Below are 24,647 nucleotides of genomic sequence, written 5' to 3'. Positions count from 1 at the left end.
GTCAGTGCCTACACAGTATTATTTTTTTTGTTGGTTTGTTTTATTTTTCATCCCTTAAAATAAAACGAAACGTGTGTAGGTATATGTTTGTTTTGGTTATTCCATTTTTTCGGCATTCGGGGTGCCTATGATGAGGGCGCAATGAGTTTTTGCTAGACTTTCTTCTCTCTGCTGCTCTGCTATTGGAAATAAAAAAGAATATACTGTCGGCGCTGAGGGTTAAATCGTTTTGCACGTCGACAACGGTTGTCCGTAGAAGAAAATTTCATTTTAAATGCGTTACGTTGTTGAAACAGTTCACATGTGTTATCGCGCGGTCTCTTATAAATATATAGGATAAATTTGTGTCATTATTATAGGAAATAAATTCCTGTACACATATCCTTGCCTATCTTTCAAATTCTTTTTTAATATTTTAAACAACTCCTTTATTGGACTCTACAATTTGCACCTGGATTACCACCCAACATCGAAGTGTTTTGTAACAAGTGACGGTTTTAATTGCAAGTGTTTTTAAAAATATCAACAGCCTTTAGGTTTACAGTCTAATATGACAAACATTTTATAATAAAAGGATTTTATAAGAAAGGATCGACTAACTTTGAATTGAAATAGACAATAATTTGTGATACCAAAAATTAGTAAACCATGTCCTCATCAGAAGCTGATGTTGATATAAGTGTCGTCTCAAGCCCGGAACCGAGTCCGCAAGGCTGTGGCGGAGGAGGTGACGAGAGTCCTTGCCGGTCGTCGAATATCGGCCCGTCATTGACCTCAACACCAATTAGCAATAACCACAATACAACGACACCCGCTCAGCATCCGTCGGTAACAACATCAATTGTTCATCACCCGCTACACCATCATTTAACATTAAGTCATCCTGCGCTGCATCATCCTGGCCTGATAGTTAGTCATAATAATTTCAGCCATTTACACAGCCAATCGCATCAACATTCGCATTCTCAACTGCATCAACATCATGGAGTTCATTTAACAGCTGCTGCGGCGGCGGCAGCGGTAGCAGCAGCGGCAGCTAGTGTAGAATCTCAATTAAGTCCTGCAACAGCTTCAGGTCAACCTTTGACAGCGTCACAACCAAAATCTGAACCTAAAACAGAGCCAAACGATACAGCGACGGCGGGGAACTTTGAAGACCGTGATAACTGCAAAAATAACAACAACAAAAATAATTGCAATGATTCGAATAGCAAATCAACGACGGGTAATGGTTATACGAGTTTTTCCATATCAAGTATACTTAGTCGTAATGATTCAATTAAGAAATCAAATAATAGTATACTTAATAATAATAATAATAACAATTCATCATTATTCACACCAATACCACAATTGCCACAATCTGGTGGTGTCGGTGCAACTGGACCTCAGGATGCGGCTATGTTATCCAGGTATGAGAGATGATGATCTGGAATTTGTTTTTATATATTTTCTTCCTTTTTATGGTTTAAAGCGATGGTTTATCTTATTTTACTCATCTTCAATATAATGCAACTTATGAACAAGAGGGATTATCCTTTGGTTTGTCTTGTTGCACCAATACCCTGAATTCTTGTTGTTCTTTAAGTGGTTTCTTGAGATTCTATTTGATATAAGTATAAGATAAGTGTGTGGTGTCTTATAGACTTTTTTTTGTTCACTCTAAGTAGGTATTCTTAAAAGTCGAGTACTGCATCGATTGTTTTGCGATGTCCTTTTTGAAATGGAGGTGATTTAAAAAACAGTTTCTAAATTATATAAAAAACAGCCAAAGTAAAGGGCAAAAAACATCCGAAGAGTGAAGATTCAATATTTGAACTGTAAACTAGTTTTTAATCACTAAAATGTACATATGTCCCTTTTAGCAAACACTTACATATATTTGATTACATTATAAAATTCATGTGGCATAAAAAATGTTTGCGATGTTCTCCCAATTCTTCCAAATTACAAAAAAAATAATCCAGTACATAACTGCCAAATATTGGCCCTAAAGTTGATAAGAAACATTATCTGTAAATTTTGACTCGAATTTTCGAACCGATTGCGGACCATGTGACGGGTATAACCAAAACATCTGTCATTTTCCTAAAAACGACAGCTACAAATTTCAATTTTGTCGAAATGTTTGCGCTATTTTGGAGAAAATTCGCAAAATTTCGAAATCGTTACAGGTAAATATGTGAGGTATACGCCCTATAATTGATATTAGAAATCAATATCGTCTTTGCACAATTTTGAATCCATCCAACTGATTAGCCCTTAGTTTACGTAACTACAGAAGAACGCACATGCCGACGGAAGGTATGAGCATGAGGTATTGTTGGTTTTGAGTAAAAGCTCGACATTTTTTTTTTGCAATGAAACCAATATTTGTTATGTAGAGCAATTACATCTGGTAACACTCTCATTATAAGCTTAAAATTTGTATCTCTAGAAAACAGTTAAAACAATTTTTGTTGGTATTATTTTTGGGTCAGATTTAAAATATTTTTGTGAAGTTAGATGCTATGAACTATGATATTAGATATTACTCATAATCATTTTTATAAAAAAACAAAACCGACTTCCATTGATCAAAACTGGGTTTAATGGTTTTTTTAATAGTTCCTATTGCCAGAAATGAATGAAAATGAAATGGGACCACATTGCAGCAACCAGATTTCCAATACAAAAATAATTATCAAAATTGGTTCACTTAGACTAAAGTTATGAGATAACAAACACAAAAAAAAAAAAAAATACAGACGAATTGAATACCTCCTCCTTTCTGGAAGTGGATAAAAAGAATAATCTTCCTGTTCTGTAAACATAGACTCTTATGCGAAAAGAATGAGCTTAAGCTCTATCTCGCTGTTCAGTACATTTTCTTGAGATCTATCTCAAGAAAATGAGATTGATCTCACGAAAATGTACTGAAAAGTGAGATAAGAGCTTTAGCTCATTTTCATTGCATTTTTTTTTTATCTTAAAGTTCTTAATCAATTGGTTACTTCGAAAGAAAGTTCAGGGTTTTTTGTGGTTATTTGAGCTGCTTAGCCAATTTTCATTTCTAATAAAATTTGTCTTCAACTCTGCGAACTCCATTCTAACATAAGCAAAAGTTTGATTCAATTCAGATTTCATAATTTTCTTTTCCTTGTAATCGCATATTCTTTTAAAAAAATCCATTTGATCTTCAATTATTTTACTCGGGCACATAACCCAAAAAGTGCAAGGAACTGGGAAAAGTGTTGGAAAATCACTTCGGCCGCGATCAGGTTTGAAATGGTACACAGTTGATAGAGGGTTGTGAGAGAGTTAAAGACTCAGGCTCTACAGGATCAGAAACACCTCAATCTAATTAGAAAATTAGTCCCCGCCCGAACATCGTCGATAGACCAGTTAGACAATTAACTGATCTTGTTGGAATGTCGCAGAGATAAACGAAGACTATTTTTTCCTGATAAACGTTTATTTCATCGCATCGGTTGGGGACTACTTTTAACAAAATGCAATAGATTTAGCCCCAAGTTATTCACCCTACATTTTATTTTTAAAGTCCCCATTAAAACGAAACTCCCGATATTTTTGCCGCCGCGCCGGTTGTAGCTTTAACGGATCTTCTTTCCTCTAATTCGATCGATTCTGTTTTTCCATAAAATCACCTGAATCACAGATACGGGTAATTTTCTGTAACTGTACACTGTTCAATATTGTGAATCGTATATGATTCACTTACAAATTTCAATAAATTTGGAAAATGCTTGAACTTTTCATAAATTTTGAAAATGCTTCAACTTAACAAAAAATAGAGGTTAGTTTTTACAATAGTATACCTAAATACTCTTTTTTCTTAAAACAAAAAAATAAAATTTTCTCGGTTGTTATAACTTATAACGATGAAATTTTGTGAAATGCCCAACAATACTCGGCATTTATGTAAAAATTAATAGACACGTACCGAACCTATCTAAATTAACATACCTAGCATCATTTTGTCTTTCGTAACAAAAATCACTCAACTGTAATCGTATAATTTTTGATATTAACAACATGGGATTGATAATAATGAAATAAAAGGTCTGTACACGAAAATGGACATGAGGCATTACGAATTTTATTCTTTTATCAAAAGATGGATAAAAGGTATACAGATAATAGGTACAATGTGTTCAATCATTAGGGCATTTAATTAAGAAGAATAAAAATAAAAGCAAATCTCATAATGTAACTCAATATCATAATAAGAATTAAAGAGGGAAAGATTTTTTGTTGTTGTTGTAATGAGTTGGAATGAATCAAATGGATTTATAATGTATAGGTAAATTTGTACCTATATACAAATATATACATTATGTATGTATGTGTAGGATAAGGATTGTATAAGAGATAAATTAACGCTACTTGGAAATTTGTATGTACATTAGGGTGCGGTGTGTCACTTTTGTATGGCCGAAAAACAGTACCTACTCTAAAAAAATTTTTATTAGGGTCTAAGGTTTAATAACACTGGTTTACAAGGGTTTTGTTGCCAAAACAAAAATATACTTTTCTAAAGGTTTTTGGTGTGCTGAACTCGAAGTCAGAAACAACTAATCAGCTCCTGTTTTTAAAATATTACCGTTAGAATATGCAAAAAATCGTTTTTTTGAGTTATTCGGACCTTATTATTTTGTATAAGGAAAACTGTTTGAGCATATTTTTTAGTAACGGTTTCTATAAGAACTGTTTTCCATCTTTCTATACCTGTTTAAATCTTTTCAATATCTTTTGTATTGCCCACGATATCTTAAAATCAAGTAAGTGGGTTTGGCTTCATATATCATAAAGGAGATAATGACGTTATAAAATTTATAAAAATACCAAACAACTGAGGATATCTCGGGAAGTAAAAAAGATATCGGAAAGATTTAAACAGATTTAACAAGGTGGAAGATAGTTCTTAGAAAAACCGTTACTAAATATGCTCAAACAATTTTCCTTATATAAAAGAATAAGGTCCGAAGTACTGCATTTTTTAACGGTAATTTTTTAAAAACGGGAGCTGTTTAATTTTTTTTTTTTGACTTCGGATTCGAGTTCAGCACACCAAAAACCTTCAGAAAAGTATATTTTTGTTTCGGCAACAAAAAAAAAGTTTAATTTTGTTAACTAGTGTAATTTGTAAAAAATATTGTAATATCGTTCTTCTTTGGCTCGCTCAAATCGGTTGAAGTTGTTACGAAAAAATAGATTTTGTATAAAAAAAAAAAAATACGTTTTTTCCTTCGCTTATTATTTCGCAGCTTCTGAACTAAGTGTTCAATTTCAACAAATATAAGCTTAAAAGTTTTTTCTTGGAATTATCTTTCATGCGAAAGCCTACAAATATTTAATATATTTTTTTTTGTATCCAAACGGCGCAGTTAAAAAAAAAAACATATTTCAAAAATCCAAATTTCTTCGATTTCTTCCTGTATTTTGAGCGAGCGAAAGATATTAATAAAAATGAAAATTGTAAACGCAGAAATTAATTTTAATAAGCAATGCAACTTTTAAAAGCTATTACATTTGAAAATTCCATAGTTTAGCATTTTGACACACCCTAATGTACAATAAAGTGTCCCGTCACTTTGTGAGGATTTTTGTTTTTGCTTCTATTTTTATCGAAAGAGGTATCAATAATTGCGCATTAACGATTACCTACCTTTTAAATTTAGTCTAAATAACTTTTTTTTAAAAACACTGTCATTTCTCAGAAAATAAAAAAAAAAACGAAATTCCAGTTTTCACCTGTTTTCCGAGTCCGGTTTGAAGGGTTTATTCATTGTACATTTATTTCTATCGGAAGTATGTAGTAGCTTTAAATTAAAGTTTTCAAGTGAAGCAGAATAAGGAGCTAATTTTTGCTCAATACAAAACCACGAATTGCAATTTTGTGACTTATCTCCTTGATAAACAAAATCTTATACAATATGCCCGCTTAAATCTTAAAAGCATCGGTTAATGTTAAAAATCCTTACTTTCCACAAAATGTTAGTTTTTCATTTATTTATTTTTTATTCTTTTCTGTTAAAGGCTGGTATGCAGAAGCAGATATCTAGACATAATTTTTAGCTCCCATACAAAATTATATTCAAAGATTTTATTCAAGGATTTCCAGCCAAAATAGTTAAAAATCGCATTTTAGTTTTTAGTGTACCTTGATTTTTTATTTGTCACAATTTATTACCCGAAAAAAAGAAAAACGGAGCAAAAATGTCAGCTTTAATTTAGCACGATCCGCGTACTAGGCAAGGTGGAAAAACAGTTAGCTACAAACCCTACAAACCAGAAGTTCAGATTTCTATACCCAATAAACGTTATGCAAATAAGTTGTATGGACCCAACGCTTGCCTACTTATGCACATTTTTTAAGACTCTCAAATTTCGTCACTTAAAAATCGATCTGTTTTAATTCGAGTTCCGCGAATTTCAATATTATATTGTCCCAAAAACAAAAAAACAATTAAGTTACCTACACATACTCGTACACATTAATTTAGCTCTATTAATTTCACAAAATGGTTTCAATTAGCAAAGTTTAACATAATTAATCGTCACGCAAAATATCAAATTAAAATTACTTCACATTACATTTAACATTTCATATTCAATCAATCAATAAAATTGCCGGTTAAAAAATTATTCTGACTGGTCTCTTTATTTTTACGTTGAATTATTTATTATTGGCGACGACACGGGTAGGGGGAAGAAGGAAATGAAAACAATTTCATTTATGGATCGAATTACACGCCCAATTCTTATCAGATGTAAGTATTTTGTTTTTCGTTCGTTAATCATAATGAATGTATATTGTATACAAAGAGAAAAGAAATGCACATCTTTTTGTAGCGTTATTGCATTTTCGCCCTCATCAAGTAATAATTGGCAAAGAAAAAAAAAATATTCAAAAATTACAAGGACTGTTATAAAATTCCTTATACGTCTTGCGGGTGCGTTTATAAAATTTCATATTCGTCCACCCTCGTCAAACACACGCGCTGAAAACCATTCATTTAAGGTAACTTTAATCAGAGATCAAGTTACGTCAAGCGATTAACGAACCTGAATGGGTCCTAAAACGCACACAGACACGGTCCTATACAAACAAAGAGAGATTCGTCTTCCTTAATCCACGCCGCTTAAAATATCTAATGTAAAAAAAAGAAGCAACGAAACATAAACATATTCTCTCATTAACCAAACTGAACCGGGATAACGATCAAGCTCGTTCAGTGGCTTACACACAACACACGCTTGGTCAAGCGCGTTCCAATGTGCCAACATGGTAATTAACTTCTTTTTCGTTTGCTGGGATATTGGCGCTTTATTGTGCGCACACGCCTTCTTAATGATCCTTATCAGATTGTTTCAATCCTAACTGAAAGGGGATGATAGGTACCAATTTAGTTTAGCGTGTGTCTGTCGTTGCTTTTTTTTTTTGTTGGATCCTGTAGTTTGTATTTTGACAGGAGAATGCGTGCACATGGACGTTATCGGTCAATTTCATTACGAAGGTAAACGGAAGGAATAATAATGTCCTTTTTCACCGCTAATTATGTTGATTTTATTTTAGGTATAGCGGTAAATTTGTGTGCTTATTTGATATCATAATTTTATAATACCTATATCGGACAAAATTGTTTTTTATATGGATTAAGATAGTAGATGTATCTAAGGTTCAAATAATAAGTAACTTTTGAATTGTTAATAAAAAAAAAATTATTTTTGGATATATCTTCGAATAAACAAACACTGTAGTTTTTACTCTTTACTTTACAAGAGATCAATGGAATGGAGGCCGAAAAGTTAATGTTTCAGCAAATCCTTGCCTTGAGATTTGGTGTTGGTCTAAAAAAAAAATGGTTGGTAGCTACAATATCATGGTATTATTTGCTGAACTAAATAATAAAAAAGTTAACAATCACCAATGTTATGATATACGACTAAACTGGTCAACAAAACTGCACTTATTTTTGTTTTATGAAGTTTCTTAACTTTTTTTTTTTACTAATTTGGCATCGCTGATTTCAAATCTGCCATCATTTTTTTTCTAGCAGAAAGAAATGTTTAAAAAGGAGCAAATAATCGATTGTTTAAATTTATAACGGGAATATCTCCAAAACGCAAGCTGATTGCAAAATTCTGATTTCTGATTCGAGTTGAGCAAAATCAAAACACTTTAGAAAAGCATTGTTTTGTTTCTGAAAAAAGACCAGTGTATGCCAAAAACCATTAGCTTAAAAAGTAATCAAAAATCGATTATTGAAATTTTATAACAAAAATATCTCGAGAACGCAAGCTGATAGGAAAACTCGGATTTCGGATTCGGGCTTAGCACATACAAAACCTCATGAAAAAAATTGGTTTGGTCCTTAAACTCAGTAAGATTAAAACTACTGTAGCTTAAAAAGTAGCAAACAAATTGATTATTGGGATCTTATAACGCAAATATCTCAAAAACGCGAGCTGATAGAATACATAATTCTGTTTTCGAGTTCAGTACATCCAAAACCTGTAGAAAAGTATTGTTTTGTTTCTGAAACAAAACCACTGTAAGTTAGAGAAATGCTTAAAAAGTAGCAAGTTATTGAGTTTTTATAACGGGAATATCGCGGAAACGCGAACTGATAGAAAATTTTTGACTTCGGCACCCCAAAAACCAGTTTGAGTCAAATTTATATTATGGCCTTTAGTGTTAAATTTATAGTATTTTTTTTATTTGCTTGTGATCTGATTGATATCTTTTTAATTTAAGCTCAAAAAGAAACAAACTTTAAATATTGCCTCCCATCTTATAAATTACAACAAAATTAGGCAATGATGTTTACATTATATTAACAACGTTCTTTTTCTGAAAACAAATTCATAACCACAAGCAATTCTTTTATATTAAAATGAATCATTAATAATGTCAACCTTATTATATCTTACTTCTAGGTATTTTTTTATATCAAAACAAAAAAAGTGTACTTAAATATTATACAGAACCCAAAAAAGAATATGAATAAAAAACATAATTACGGATAAATACGCTTAAGCTTGAAATATAAAATATAAATAGCAGAACCATTGTCTTACATAAAGATACCGCACTCAAATCTAAAAAAAAAAAAAAAAACCGACAAAATCAAATAAACGTGAATATTCAAATACCTACCAAGCCAGAGCAGAGTGGTAAAAATAAAAATAAGATAAAAACTCTGGTTAAGTAAAATTTAAGAGCTTAGCCGATTTTCTAAAGTAGCTAGATGTCATATCCGGAGGGAAGAAAAAACAAAAAGATTTTCTATAGCTAATATGTCAAATAACCTGATGATATTTATAAAGACACAAGACTTTGAAGGTAGGCATTAAATGGAGAAGGATAATAAAGGTAAAAGACAAAAAAAAAAAACCAAAGTGGGTCGGATGTGGGGTTGTTTTTTTGGGGGAAACATTGTGATTTATTTCAAATACGAAATTTAACGTTGATAATTTGAGTGTATCCACGTAGTATTTTGTATTAAGTGAAAGCCGAGATGGGTAACCATTTTATATGAATGATTCGAATTCTTGATTTTGTCTTTGGGGTGACTTAAAACGAATTTTTATAAAAGAAATCGCATTTCCTTAAAAATTATAGCTATACATTAAAAATTATAGAGCATTAGGGAATTTTTAATGGTTTTGTTTGTCTTATGAAATGTTGGTGATCAAATTTAAATACATAAATAATTACCTAAAAAAAATATTTACATTTTAATTATACCATATCTTAATGAGGTTAAATGAAGAATTTCTACGAAACTACGAAAAAAGTCGTGAATTTGGAAAATTTTAAATTTTTATCAATATTTTTTTCATAATTTCTAGTTGCTATGGAATGCTTATACAAATACATATCTACTTCTATCTAATATAATAATACTTGCAGCGATGTTTTAGTGATATTTCTATATCTACACACAAAGCGATAAAAAAAAAAAACAACTGCGTTACCTTACAAAAAATGTCAGTTTTATTTAGAAAGTGATTATTATTAATTTCTCAAATATGGCAATTTTAAATTATAGTAAAAACGAAGTCTCCCATAAAGTTAAACTATAAAAACATTAATTTAAATTAAATATTATTGATAGTTTATATCATTGTGCTACCAAAATTTTACTTCCAATCTTCAACTTTAGTGAAAACCGAGGAAAATAACAAAAAGTGGCGTACACACTTTTTTTCAAAAATGAATTTTTCATAAAAAATGGGTCTCTTTATATACAAAAATAGATTTACATATACAGCTATCTCTGGTTGCTCAAAACTGAATTTTATGGCTTACGCCACCATTGCTCTCATAGCCTCAATTAGGTATGGTTAGAAGCTTCAACTTATGATGATAAATCGAAATTTATAAAGCAAAGATATTTTCAAGAAATCATAACCCCGAATATAGTCAGAAATGCTATAAAAAACTAATGACATAAAGTAACGCAGTGCTAATCATACTAAAAAACAATTTGTAATTTCATAAGGTTAATACTACTAGATTGGAATAAAAATAAAAAATATAGAACTTAAACAGCTTCAAACTAACAAATCTAAAATGTGTTGACTGAAGTTTTTTCTATATTGGACTGAATTCGATTAATATTATATGAAATTTTTAAAATTTAATAACTTAAGAATAGATATAAGGCAACTGCTTTAACAATTTATTCTTTACGGTAACGCAGTACAGCAGTAACGCAGTTGTAAATATCTAATAATATAACACACCCATCTCTTTTAGTAACTTCGAAGATGTTACTACTACTACAGTAACTTTTATTTATTTTCCACATGGTAACGCTCGGCAGATAAGATTTTATTCCTTGCTGTAAAATATTTTTACTAATTAAAATACTCCCTATGTAAAATATGTAGGTATAATGTATTAACAACTGGAAACAACACCGCCATAATAATATCTACAAGATATTTTCAGAAATTTCTCCTTAGTTCATGAGACTGGTGCTCTGGAACAACAATATTTTGTATGAAAAACACCTGCGTTACCAAGATAGATCAAAATTGTACAGTGATTTTCCAGAAAGACGAAGTTTTAGGCATCAAATATGTAGTATTTTGGCCCTCATATGTAGTGTAGATAAAATTTATTTGATTTTGTAACCGTGTGAATAATAAGATTAACCTTTTTTCCGAATACTTATTCCAATTTGTATAAAGGTAGCGAAAATGATAAAAACTATTAGCGGTTAAAACGTTTTCATCGCATATAAATATATTCACAACAATTACTTACATAGAACTAAAAAAATGGTATATAGGGATCTTTGCGTATTATTGTGAACTCATGCATTAAAAATCCTCTTCACAATCCACAGTTCCTCTATCAATATCTTAATATATTTGGCAAATCTCAATTGCCAATAATATCACAATATTACAACCATGCAAACCACTTATGTGACCTCAAATGAAAATTTCAATGAGGGACCCATATTATGGACGCAAAAATACGTTTTTGAAGTACCGTACCCGTGTGTCCTTGTCAAGACCACATTTAGCCTTATTGTCAAAATATTGATATACGAACACTGGGCGACATTTTCGAAAGTGTACAGGAGTGAATACATCTCAGTGTGTAAGGTTTATTTTATTGTAAAAAGATTGAATCAATGCACATGAAAGGGCGCTTATCGCTTAAGTAGGATTATTAGAATTCTATGAAGTGAAAATAATATTATGGTATATTAAAGACTTTATGAAATGTGACAGATTTCAAGAGTTAGGCGTTAACGAGCTACCTGCTGACTTCTTTTTTTGTGTCTTTCTTTATTATTTTTAGGTAATGAAAGAATAAGAATATCACAACACACCGCTTTGCATTATTTATCAAAAAAAAAACAACATGCGTTAACATTTTATTTTTTTTTGCTTTATTTTTAACGATGGGATTGAATATTGTTTTGAACTATAATCCGCATACATGAGCGGGTAGAATTATGGAAACCATACGAGTGTTCTTGACAGTTGCCTTTACGTTCATTGCCACTTTTGTTCTTTACAAGTTTTATTTTTGTGTTTTTTTCACTTGACCGTATTTTTTTGTATTTCTTAATTGAATGCGAGGAAAAATACCTACATTGCATTGCAACAATTCTCTAAAATAATCACCACGTTTGAAAGTCTTCCCACAAATCGTCATTGTGGACACTGACAAGTGGGGATTTATGGAATTTCATAAATGCTAGCAATCATGGGTAGTTGAACGGTTTTGCTGTTTATGATTTTCACATTTTTTTTATGCGGAATATCTAATTCCAATAAGAAAAAAAAACATGTTACATTATTATTTCGGTTTAAAATCTTTAGAAAAATATAACTTATTTTAAGGCTACAATCAGTTTAAAAACATTGTTAATACATTTAAAAAGTTATTGCTTTGGAGACTGTGGCACCAGAGGGTGGGTTCGCTTACAATCCTCCACCTCCAACACCTCCTAAAAATAAAAAGAGCTCAAAAGCTGAGCTCAAAATAAACAGCATTTTTTATTTAAACAGTTTTCATCAAAAAAATATTTAAGAACACTAATGTTAAATGAAATATATATTTAAATTCATACAACTTAAATCATATACTTATATTCAATGTATGTAAATATATTAAGGTGGCTTACCACAAGAATATCGATTCTTCAGCCCCCTTTGTGCGACCAAAGAGGTTAGGGTGTAGGTGCATTTTTGGGGTTAAAGAGTCAGACGTTTTCTTTTACAATTTGTATACGAATAAAGAACTAATTCCGTGAGAAAGTCTTGTTGCAGTCTAAAATGAAGTTTATGCGAATGACCCCCCACAATAGGGTGTAATTGATCTATAACTTTGTGTTAGTAGTAGACAGTAGTAGAGTATTTCAAAGTGAACAAATGAAATACATTGAAAATAAGATTTGTGTGTGCAATTTAAGTTGTGGGTGGGAAAAATATTGTGCAAAATCAAAACTTGTGAGAAAATTTTGAAAACATTTAAATGTATCTGATTTCACTTAAATGGGGTTTCGTGTGAATTTAAATCATCCCCTATAAAATTTAATTCAGCAACCATCTGATTTATTGATTGTGTAAATGAATAGATACTCAATGTCTGTATTAAAACATTTCCAGTTTCGGAATGAATCTCATTGTTCGCTTATTTCTAAATAAGATTAGTATTTCCCTTTGTTTAAAATTAAAGTACCTACAAACTTTTAAACCAAGCAACTGGGCTTAATTGAAAAGTTTGCACTTTAACTTTTAAGATATAGGTTAGAAGTTCAAAGTAAGTTTTATGTTCGAAATGTGACAGCATAAATAATTTTCGAATTCGAATTCAAATTTAAAATAAAAAAAAATAAAATATATGTATGTATGTAATAGAATCTATTAGAAAAGTATATTTTGGTTCACTAAAAAAAAACTCATTTTTTTAACACTGTAATTTTTCATCATTTCATGTTTTTCAATAATTTAAAACATAATGTAGTTGGAAAACCCTAAATCATTTTTTTTTTTTTATGAAAATAAATAGAAAAGATGTCAAAATTGTGCTAATTAAAAAAAAATTCATGAAATAGCAGAATAAGAAGTCTAAAAGTGTGTATTAGTAATTCGGCACTTTTTGGACTTTGTTTTATAAAACTTTTTGATTTTGTTCGTTGAATTTGAACTTAAACCAAAATCTGACCATTTTTTACATAAATTTAGTCAAAGTTCTAAACCTTAAAAAAAACACCGTTTGTGTAGGAGAGAAAATAGGTGTGAAATTTTATTTTTTTGTGTTTAAAAACACTTTGATTACACTTAATAGAATACAGAACAAAACCAAAATTCTTACATTCATGCTCAATATGTCAATATCCATACACCGCATTCATATCAGAATGAGATTGACTGCATTCAGAGATGCAATCAAACCAGGGTATTGAAAAACCATTTTCTTTTTAATGCATTTACTAACCAATATTACCAATAAAAATTAAAAAAATACTTATTCCAAACTAAAAAAAAATGTAGTGCAAATATATTTTTGGATTAAAAAAGAATGTCATTGGAATTGAAATTATGATCCTAAGTGGGCTGTAAGTCTGTCTTGGTAATGTAATATTTCGTCGACGTTTCGGGCGTGATTACACCCTTAGGATCATAATTTTGATTGATAAAAGGTCACGAAAATAGGATAAATTGGAATTCAAAAATAATTTAACGAAAAATGTGTGCATTATTTTTTTTTACATTAGTTTTTTCATCTATAACATTGCCGAAGAGAATTTCCATTTTTCGATAAACTAATTTCTTGTTCGCAACCAAAATTTAAGTGAGAAAAGAGCTGTCAAATACATAACATATAATCAGAAATCAAGTTCAAAATACGAGTAGTTTTCCGAAATTGAGCAACTTTTCACCCGTAACTTATAATAGGGGAAAAGAGAAATTCAATTATTCCGGGTGGAATCTTGTTCATGTGAAACTCGCTGATTGATTTTAAAATGCAGTAGATTTTATTTAATGAAGTAGTTTTGTTTTTCGAAGAAAATATAGTAAATCTGCTGCAATTAGAGCAAAGTCTAAGTCCCATCCCTGTAACAGCTCTTCCTGTGTTATGAAATAGTTTTGCCGCAAGCTGCAAATACAATCTTTAATTTTTACTCAAAACTAAAGGCTGTTTGCTGAGACACTTTATTAAATAAACTTGAATTAATGGACAGCAAATTATTTTAAGTATTAATATTTTAATTTCTCTATAACACCATTAAAAATTAAACTTTATAATATTTTTTATAGATAGGTATTTCAAGTAAATGGTAGAAATAAATCAAGTGTATTATTGTGTATCTACCACCCTTGGTTATTTGAAATTTGAGCGTATCTACAACAAAATCAAGAGAAGGAAACAAAAAATTTCGCTCCCCTATGTGTATGTTGTTTATAAGCTATTCAAGGTAAACCTCATTTTCTTTTAGCTAAAGAAAAACAAACATTGAACTGGCATCCATCTTAAGTGATTCTTCCAAGAATAACTTTGCAACAAAGCAGAGCACCCTTCTTTGCGAAGAATTTTCATTCTTGACTCGAACTTGTTTGCGCACCCATCCCTTATATCCTTTATATACCTACCTACCTATAGCTTTGTTTTCCATCCCTCTATCTTATACAACTCCTTTGATTTCTAAACTGTTATTTTTGTTCGGGCTGTTTGATTTAGCACATAAATGTATTAAAAGATGCTTTTAAGTAAATGCTGTTACCATAAGTAAAAAGGAGGTTTGTAAGAACGTTCTTCCACCATCATTCCCTTGTGCCATAAGCCATACTACTACCATCATTGACCGTCTTGAAATTTAAGGGCTGAGAGAGTTATACAACGGTTTATCTCAATAAGTGTGTGTATGTGTATATTTGGGTGTGTGTTTACTTATTGAAGACATATTTATTTAATTTACCGCCATTAGGATGGTTGTTGCCGATACTTAAGAGGTTTGTGTGGTCTTTCACTTTTGTGCAAAACTAGGGAAGAATTCTAAAGTGGGGGTGTTTTAAATGCCATATATCCTGGGGGGGTTTATTCTTGTTACATTATTCACCCAGAAGGTATATTTTTTTATATGACTAACCTTTACAAAATTTATTTTTTTTAATTACAGATTAGGAATTATTTCACAATGGGGAGCTTTAGCCGGACGATATGCGGCGCTTTGTCCCCCAGGCTGGCCCTGGGCGCCGCAACGGATGCCATTTCATAGTCCTACTCACGGTATGTATATTTTTGTTTGATACATACCTACGTATCATAATTTGGGGATTTTGTGTATAAGGTATAGAAAGTGTTATATTCTTTAATTTTTTTTTACATTTCAATTATACGGCTAATAAAGCCTAGCTAGAGTTGATTTCAAATAAAATAAAATCAATTTCAATAAAAACTAATATCTACAGTTTATTTCGGAGAGAGATTACGCACATTTAGAAGGACCTCCACTTTTAAGACAGTAGGCCTAATTTTGTTTTAAACTCATTAACCGTCGGTCGCGTCGTTATCGTGTTTGTTTTCATACGTCATATAACCAATCATATTTTACAAAAAAAAAAAAAATTTTTTTTTCTTTTGTCAATTTTTGTGTAGAAGAAATTTAATAACTTTTTATAGAGCAACATTGCACAAAAAAAAATTATTTAATACAAAAATTTTAAAATACTTTTTTTTTTCTACAAAACAAGACAACAAAAATCCGTTCTACGAGCCGAGATAATCACAAAAACGCATTTTTCAAAATGGCGGCCAAACCACAAGTTTTTGGGACAAAAAAAAATATTTTTTTATGATCGTCTCAATGCACCTTTTTATGTGAAATATCAAATTCAAATCCTTTCCCAAAATTCTCAGATGATTCAATACATTCATATTCAAGTCAATAAAAAATGTTGAGTACAAATTTCAAAACTAAGTTTTTGAAATCACTAATTTTTTTTGTAAAAAAAGCTTAAAAAATATTTTTTTTTTCTTTGCACATCATTTTCTCAATGTTTTTACATGACAAGCAACTATAAATTTTATACCATCTGAAAGCTTATTATTTCAGTTACAAATATTCACCACAGTCATGTCTGTACAATATCTACATAAAGAGCTGAAATTTTTGTACCTAGTTATACTAGGGGTATTCATGAAACTCTAGGTAAACCTGGAAAACATGATATAGTGGTAATTGTGTCAAAATTTTTTATGGCAATTGTCAAAAAGAAATCTTTGCCATTTGGCAGGTTTATGACGACAATAGCGTTTGTTACAAAATTACTTGCAAGTTGTCGGTCGTAGGTCGTATAGCGTAAAGTAAAGAAGCCACTTAGACTGACTTGACGATGAGCGAGGTTAATTTTATTTCAATCAAGTGTAAAATTTTATTATATAAGAAAAGTATCTAATCTAGTGGAATCTAGTAAGTAAAATTTTTTATTTTGTGTTACCATATACTACACAGAGAAAAATATGACCCGCTAAAAACTAATAGATTGCCATATTGTTTTACCGTCCATACATTTCATAAGGAAATCTTATTAAAGTCAACGATTAATAAGGTTTTTTTAAGGAGATTTCTTATTATTTTTATAGAGAAAATCTTATTAAAATTTGACTGAAAAGTTGATTTTTTTTGCAACTTAGCACTAGAACAAAAATCGCGATCAATATTTTCATGGCAGGTTGGTTCAGGTGGTAAGGTGGGCGACTAATGATTTGAAGTCTCCAGTTCGATTCCCAGCCTGGTCATCGTTTTTTTTATTTTTTTGCAGATTTTAAAACAATAAGGAAAACCCGATTGTTTTAATAAGGTTTCCTTCTTGGATGAAAACCATAGAGAAATCTTATTGTTTTTGTTCTGTTTTATGTGGTCTATTTTTCTCTGTGTAGGGTTTCCAGAACATCTCTTTTAAAGAGAACATGTTCTCTTTTTCAACTTCGATCTATTTTACACTCTTTTTTCATAAAATGCTTTTTTTGTTCTCTATTTTTCAAAAGTCCTCTTTTAAGTATCTTTGTCATTTTCGTCCATAGTTTTTCAAGATTGTTACGATTATCTGTCTCCTACCTTAAAATTTGTTTCAACTCTGCCCACTCACAGTAAAGGTAAAGTGTTCATCGCATTTAAATTTAAAAGAGATGTTCTGTTTTTCGTTCGATCTACATATTTTAAAATTTCAACTTAAGGCTTAAGCCATAACTACAATGACCTAAAAAGTGAAAAAGTTGGAAATTTACAAAAGTAAATTTTTTTTATTTCTCTCTAAATCTATTTGTTTTTGGAAAAAACTACAAAAATTGTTTTTTAAACAAAAAAATAAGCTTTCTGTATCATTATTTTTAGTTTTGTGGTCGGAAAAACTGTCACAAAATGAGCTTGATAATTTTCACTTTTTGACTTTTTGCAAAAAGTGGCAGTTGTAGTTAAGGCTTAACTACATATACCACTTTTTGAAAAAGTACAAAAGTGAAAATATTTTTTTTCTTGCTAGTGCAACTGTTTTGTGAAAATGAGTATACAAATAAATACAAAAAAATAACGTTTCTGCATCATTTGTTTTAATTTTCCCGCTTTGAAAACTATAGAAAAATGCGTTTGAAAATTTTCACTTTTTGAGCCAATGTAGTTAAGGCTTTAGAATATATTTATGCAAATATATACTAATTAGTACCCTCCTCGACTCCACTCACGAATAGATATTGCGTGGAGGCGAGGTTTGGGTTTATGTTAAGTTTTTTTTAAAACCAAATATTCCAAAAAAGAGACTTGTGAAGTTATTCCAAAGTTTACTTCTCTAGAGAAGTTAAACATCCATTCAAAAGGATTTACATTAACTGAGAATATGGAGGCGTTATTCTTTGAAAAAAAAAAAAAACAAATTTTTGATCATTATTAACGTGAATCCTGTTTGATGAGTATAATCCTGTGTCCTAGATCCACTACTTTTGAGTAACTGTTTAGGAAAAATAAATTTGTACTGCTTATGTTACGTTCTTTTTGTTCCCTCTTTTTTTCTTCTAAGTCCTCTTTTTTTAAAGGTTCCAGAGTAAAATGTTCTCTTTTTAGTAAGGTCTATCTTCGATACATCGATGTTTTCTCGATGTATTTTTGTTGGACATAAATACGTTCTACTGTATCTAAATTCTAAAGAACAAAATATTTGTGTGTTATCTGTTTTAAACCCAAAAACCTAAGTTGAATTCAATTTTTAGGTACCACAAAACAGACAAATTTATCAACAAAATGAAACATTTTTTCTTAATACGATTTTCGTTTTTATTAATATATAAATACCATCAATTCTAATCAAATGGAATCAATTTTTTTAACGTTCAGAGCTCTGAACGGAACTCACAAGCATGTCAATAATGGTCGCCATAGGCGTACACACCATTGGGCCAAGCGGGGCGATGCCCCGGGGCCCCAACTGACGCTAGGGTCCTGACTGGAGACAATGCAGAGAAGGAAACTGTTATTATAAATAAAGTAGAAAAATATTACCTCAGGGACCTCAAAAAATGCTACTAAAAAAATCTAAGCGACCAACAAATAATACTTCTGGGGCCCCAAAAAAAAGAGAAAGGCGTATACATATCCTTTTTAAAAAAATGTCTATATCGAAATGGCCCCTTAAAATTAATATTGTCCCGGGGCCCCGGCAACTCAACGTACGCCTCTGATGGTCGCGTTCTGATTTCTGAACACACAGAAACAGTCTTTTGAATGAAAACATTAAAAAAAAAACTTTGAAGCTTGGAACACTAGACAAAAAAGATTGAGTTTGAGAGTTCAAGTTCTGTTATTATGCAAAAAAAGAAAAACCAGTAACAAAATGAACGATGTCGATGTTTTGCAGATTTAACGTCGATGTATCGGCGATGTATCGGCTTAAGAAACATCGATGTATACATCGATGTTTTTAACAAAAACATCGATGTTTTGAAAACATCGATGTATCGTTTGCATCCCTAGTAAGGTCCCAAATGGACACCCTACCATATACAAAAGTATTTAAGCTTACTGTAAATAAAATATCACTAACCCAATACACTGAACTATTATGATTTCTAATAAATCTTTTCACTTTTATTTTCCATTGATTTCAAATTGCCTTATATACACAAACACAGAATTATGTTAGGTACGATTCTGCATGTGTTTCGAATAACAAAAACAACAACTTAATCACCTTAGTGCTAAACGAATGACCAACGTTTGAAGACAAAACCACTTTGAGCAAAATACTTCAAACGTCACATAGAACATTAGAAAAGGGGTTTTAACGATCAAACCCCCTGGCTTTTTCTCTTTGCGTTTTTATATCTTATATTATTTCTATCTAAAAGCTGAAAAAGAAGCCTTACACAATCTTATGCCGACAACTAGGTACTACTGCAAAAGGCAAGTCACCACAACGCGCTGTTTCTTCTCTGACGGGGGTGCGTTTGGTTGCTGGTCGCAACATAATGAGTGTACAAAGTTCAAAACAGCAGCCGAGGCAGTTAAACAGTTGAGGTGAAGCCCCATGACCGCCTTGAGCCACACAACCGTTGTTAATCTGCCTTTTAACGTAAATTGCATGACATCAAATTATGTGTCACTTGCGCGTATTTATCGCAATAAAACACAACGGTAGTGTGTTAAAAAATAAAAGAAGAATTAAAAAAAAAAAACCGAATCGAGAACCAAATACAATTGATCAGCGCGTTCGACTCTTCAAATAGGGGATTAGTGCATTCGCCATATTATCCCCCTTCACCACCGACACTTTTCCTTGTCTTAAGGTAGTACTTAATAAAGGTACTTTAGGAGAAATAATGCATTCGTGAAAAAAATTTAATTAAAATATATTGAATTTTATACAGGAACAATTTTTTCTAAAAGTTTTTCTAGTATTTCTAATGCTCCTGAATAAAAATTGTCTTTCTATAAAGCTTTACCGAAGTTATAATAGCATCCGTTAAGCTTTATAGAAGCAAGAGTGTTTATTCAGTAATTATATCAGTACTCTTAACAGCAAGTTCGTGCGACCAAGCCAAACATATTTTTAAAAATACAAAGCAAATTCTTGTCTTGCATACCTTTGGTGCTTTAAAAAAGAGTATAAACAAATTATAGCAGAGCCTCATTTACCTAAAGTGGCGATGATTTCGGTTGAGAACCGTCGGAAAATGCTACAAATAAGTAAGTTAGATAGACTAAGGACAGAAGAGGGAACAAAACACTAAAGGCTTATGCAGAAAACATTCCAGGGGAAAAGAATTTAATTACAAATTTATTGGCACCAAGGAGGGTGATGGTGGTAAGGACAAATTGATCGGAGAATTAATTAAAGTTGTTTCACCTCACTCGTTGTAATTTCTTTCTTTTTTTTTTTTTCCTAAGAGGTAGTAAGTTAGGGATGTCGATACTTGGGGTTGGGGTGATTGAAAAATAAAGAAAACTGTCGCATCTGCGAATTGTTGTCATAGTGGAGAAGAAATGAACTGTAATATGTAACGCGTGTGAATTAACATAGGGAATGCGTTTAATGCAATTCTTGGCTTAAGCGTTAGCAATTTGTTGGCAGTTGTGTTCATTACAAATGGTGCTTTTCATTTGACTTTGGATTAGTTAACATAGGTTACATGGTATTAGCACAGATAAAAATAGATAGGTATTTAACTAATAAGTTTTTCCGAAGCAATATATGAATGTTTGTATTTGGCGCTGAAATGTGTAGATGGCCACAATATTTGTGTTTTGCGCTATAATTGAATTTGTTTAAAGCTTAGAGGCATATGAGTTTCACGCAATTTTGTTCTGTTGATGTGTATGCCAAAGCTTGTAACAGAAGAGAAGAAGACATTCAAAGTTAGTGGTCAATAGAGCACTAACATTGTGTCGTACCTAAATTAACGCACATTCATGCTCCCAATATGAAAGTGCGACCACATTACCTTTATTTCTGGAGCATGAAATGTTTGAACTTAGCAGGTTACGGTGTTCGTTAAACTGGAAAATCAGGGAACACAATTTTGGTCAGGAAAAGTCAGAGAATTTGAAAAGCGGTCTGGGATTTTTTTGCTGTATCAATTTTTGAAGATCGTTGGGAAAACATTTAAGCTGGGAGAAAAATTGCAATCACGCTTTGCCGGATGCGTCGTCGCGTTACGTTGAGAAATCCTCAAAGCGCGCTTCTGTCACTTTGACTTTGAACAGCTGATTGAAACATAAAATCTGCTTTCAAATAAAAAAAAGCACAGTCACTCACAAAATTAATGGGTCAAGTCTTTATCTTGGTTTTAATGTTTAAAAAATGAAGAAGGATATTAATGTGTTGAAAAATGCATAGAAATTTGTTTATTCTTTAATCCTATGGTTATAAAAGCAAAACTAATCAAAATAAATTCTTTTTTAAAGAGAAATAACAATAAAACTCAGTCTATCACATCATTAACTTATTGTTGTTTTTAATACGTTAATTGTTTTGATTTAAAATATCTCCTTGTCGTTTTTTTGTGCAAAATCTATATAGAAAAACAAAAAAAACACACCTAGTATTTTAATAATTAATTTTTTTTATTCACATTTGACCCAATAATTATGTGGGTGACTGTAACTATGCATGTCTGATAAATGTCAGAAAGCGAGCAAAAGTTCAGTCTGGTTGAACTTTTGCTCGCTTTCTTACGTTTCCTTACGTTTGTCAAAAAAAGCGTCATTGTGAGAGGTTACACAGATTTCGTATGGTTGAACTTTTGGCAGTTGTCAAAATCGACGGCAAAGCGTGATTGTGTTTCTGCTTTTACTCTCACGATAAACTCTTTGACGCTGTGAATAAATCTGAAGAATGTCATTTATTTTTTAAACGCAAGCAAGGGCAGAAAGAAACGGATCCAGATGCCATCCCAGCAACTCCTTGATATTGAGTTTGTGGTCTCCATGTTGTTCATGGAGTCATGAAGACTGGACTCGCTATTGTTTTTTGGGACCTTCATGTTTTCAGCTATGTTTATTACGTTTTCAAAGGCACACTTGCAAGGAGAAGTTTTTTTTACATCCAAAACGAAGTGTACAAAATTTCGTTTAAAATGTTGCTGGTTTCGATCTTTAGAGAACACTCTTGGTTCACGCTATTGCAAAAAGAAACACCAGCATTAATTCATTCTCAGAAATAGAACAATCTAAAACCGGGAGGCTTATACCGCCTTTTCTTAAGTCTTACTACTTTGAACTTGTTTTTGTTTTCTGATGTTCTTATATGAAAACAAAGTCGGCTAATTTGTGTAGTAACAGTAAGCTCTCAATATTTTGTTTAGTATAGCATAGGTGCACTATTCTGCGATTGAAAATATTTAAAAAAATATTTTTTAAACAAAACGAGTAAGAAAAAGGGGACTATCATAATATAACTTATTTTTCAGACATTTAAATATCTGCAGTTATATTTAAGTTTTTATCGCTAAATTTTTCATTTTACACCATTCATTATCACTTCACATCAAACTTCTTCATAAGATTTGTAAGATATATTCGTTTTCTAAGAAAAAAATATCGCATTTTATTCTTGCTGTTATTTATTGACATGATCTTCAAACACGTATTTATTTACAAAAATTAAATGAGTTCTTTTAATGTCACCTTTGAGGCAGAACAAAAAGTCTGCATTTATAAAACGTTTGCCCATATCCACACGACACATATGTATGTCTAATGGAAAAAAATAAATAAATCCGCAAATGGACACGTAATTTAACAAAGGAGAATCTCATATCATGCTTAATGTTTGACCAAACTACCGAGAGAGAGAGAGAGTGTGGGTTGTCACTTACACACGCCCACACAAATAGTTTCCAAAAAACTTAAAATTTCCCCATAGTTATATTTAATTTAGATTATGCGCACTTTGCACAAGGATCTCTATCGAATTCCCAATTCACTCCCATTTCTCACACTAATACTAATTGAATATTCTTCATTTTTATTATTCCATTGCAGACAGTTCATCCACCAATACAACTGAGAATCCATCACCTTCCCTCAGTCCGCTGCCAACGAACACAAAATCACCATCGCCTTCCCTGCATCACAACAACAATCACCATCACAATCACTCCAGTTATCTGCAAAGCTCCAACGAATCTGACGATGAAAGTCAAGAAATCATTGAAGAAGATGATGGTTGTAATACCGATGGGCCATCTGATGGCTCCTCACCACATGGCGGCGACAGCTCCAACCAAACAAAACGGAAAAAGAAAACTCGAACTGTCTTCTCCAGAGCACAGGTCTTCCAACTCGAGTCGACCTTTGATATGAAGCGATACCTTAGCTCATCGGAACGTGCCGGTTTAGCTGCTTCATTACGCCTTACCGAAACCCAGGTAAAAATATGGTTCCAGAACCGTCGCAATAAATGGAAGCGACAACTTGCCGCCGAACTGGAAGCCGCCAACATTGCAAATATGGCGCATGCGGCCCAAAGACTCGTTCGAGTACCAGTTCTCTATCATGATGGTTCAAGTACGGGGTTCGTTCCCCCACCGCCGCCACATCACCACGGTGCCCCAATGTATTATACTAGAAATGGCAGCCCACCTAGACCGCCATTGTCATCGCTCGTATAGGAGGATGTGGATGTAGTGGTAGACATGGACTTTGTCGATAGCAAATCGATTGATAATAATGTTTGTAAGGACTCACATCCATCTTCGACATAGATATCAATATCTCCGTATGATGGGAGTTAAGTGGCGATTTTGTTCTCCTTCATGATGGTTTTCAAAAGCAAAAAACTTTTTCACACATTTACATACAAACAGAAACAGAAAAAAACAAATGCCAAAGGATTGTTGCTGGAGGAATGTTTCCCTTTATTTTTGTCAGAAACAAATGCACGGTTTTCAAATAAATTTATACTCGTTACAAAAAAAAAAGTAAAAAATAATCTTATAATAAAAAAGCTAAAAAAAAGTTATATATTTGTTCCTATGATGTAAAAATAAACTTTTATCTATACATACTATTCTATCTTCCTTTTATTGTCCTTAACAACTTTATCTCTAAGTATCCAATTTTTGAATGTTTGTGTATAAAATTAACCTCTGTCTGAACTTTCAAAAAATAAAAAAA

The 24,647-nt window shown here is 31.6% G+C and overlaps 1 protein-coding gene across 1 annotated transcript; it reads left to right on the top strand.

Annotated features, from left to right (window-relative positions):
* LOC129915589 (homeobox protein Hmx) lies at positions 1 to 24,647 on the top strand. Its single transcript, XM_055995203.1, has 3 exons — positions 1 to 1,412; positions 15,660 to 15,769; positions 23,514 to 24,647. Exons 1-3 carry the CDS (start codon positions 649 to 651, stop codon positions 24,140 to 24,142), a joined length of 1,503 nt encoding a protein of 500 aa, XP_055851178.1. The 5' UTR covers positions 1 to 648; the 3' UTR covers positions 24,143 to 24,647.

The sequence above is a fragment of the Episyrphus balteatus genome, chromosome 3, assembly GCF_945859705.1.
Source record: "Episyrphus balteatus chromosome 3, idEpiBalt1.1, whole genome shotgun sequence".
Classification (NCBI taxonomy): domain Eukaryota; kingdom Metazoa; phylum Arthropoda; class Insecta; order Diptera; family Syrphidae; genus Episyrphus; species Episyrphus balteatus.
This window is presented reverse-complemented; position numbering and strand designations above follow the sequence as displayed.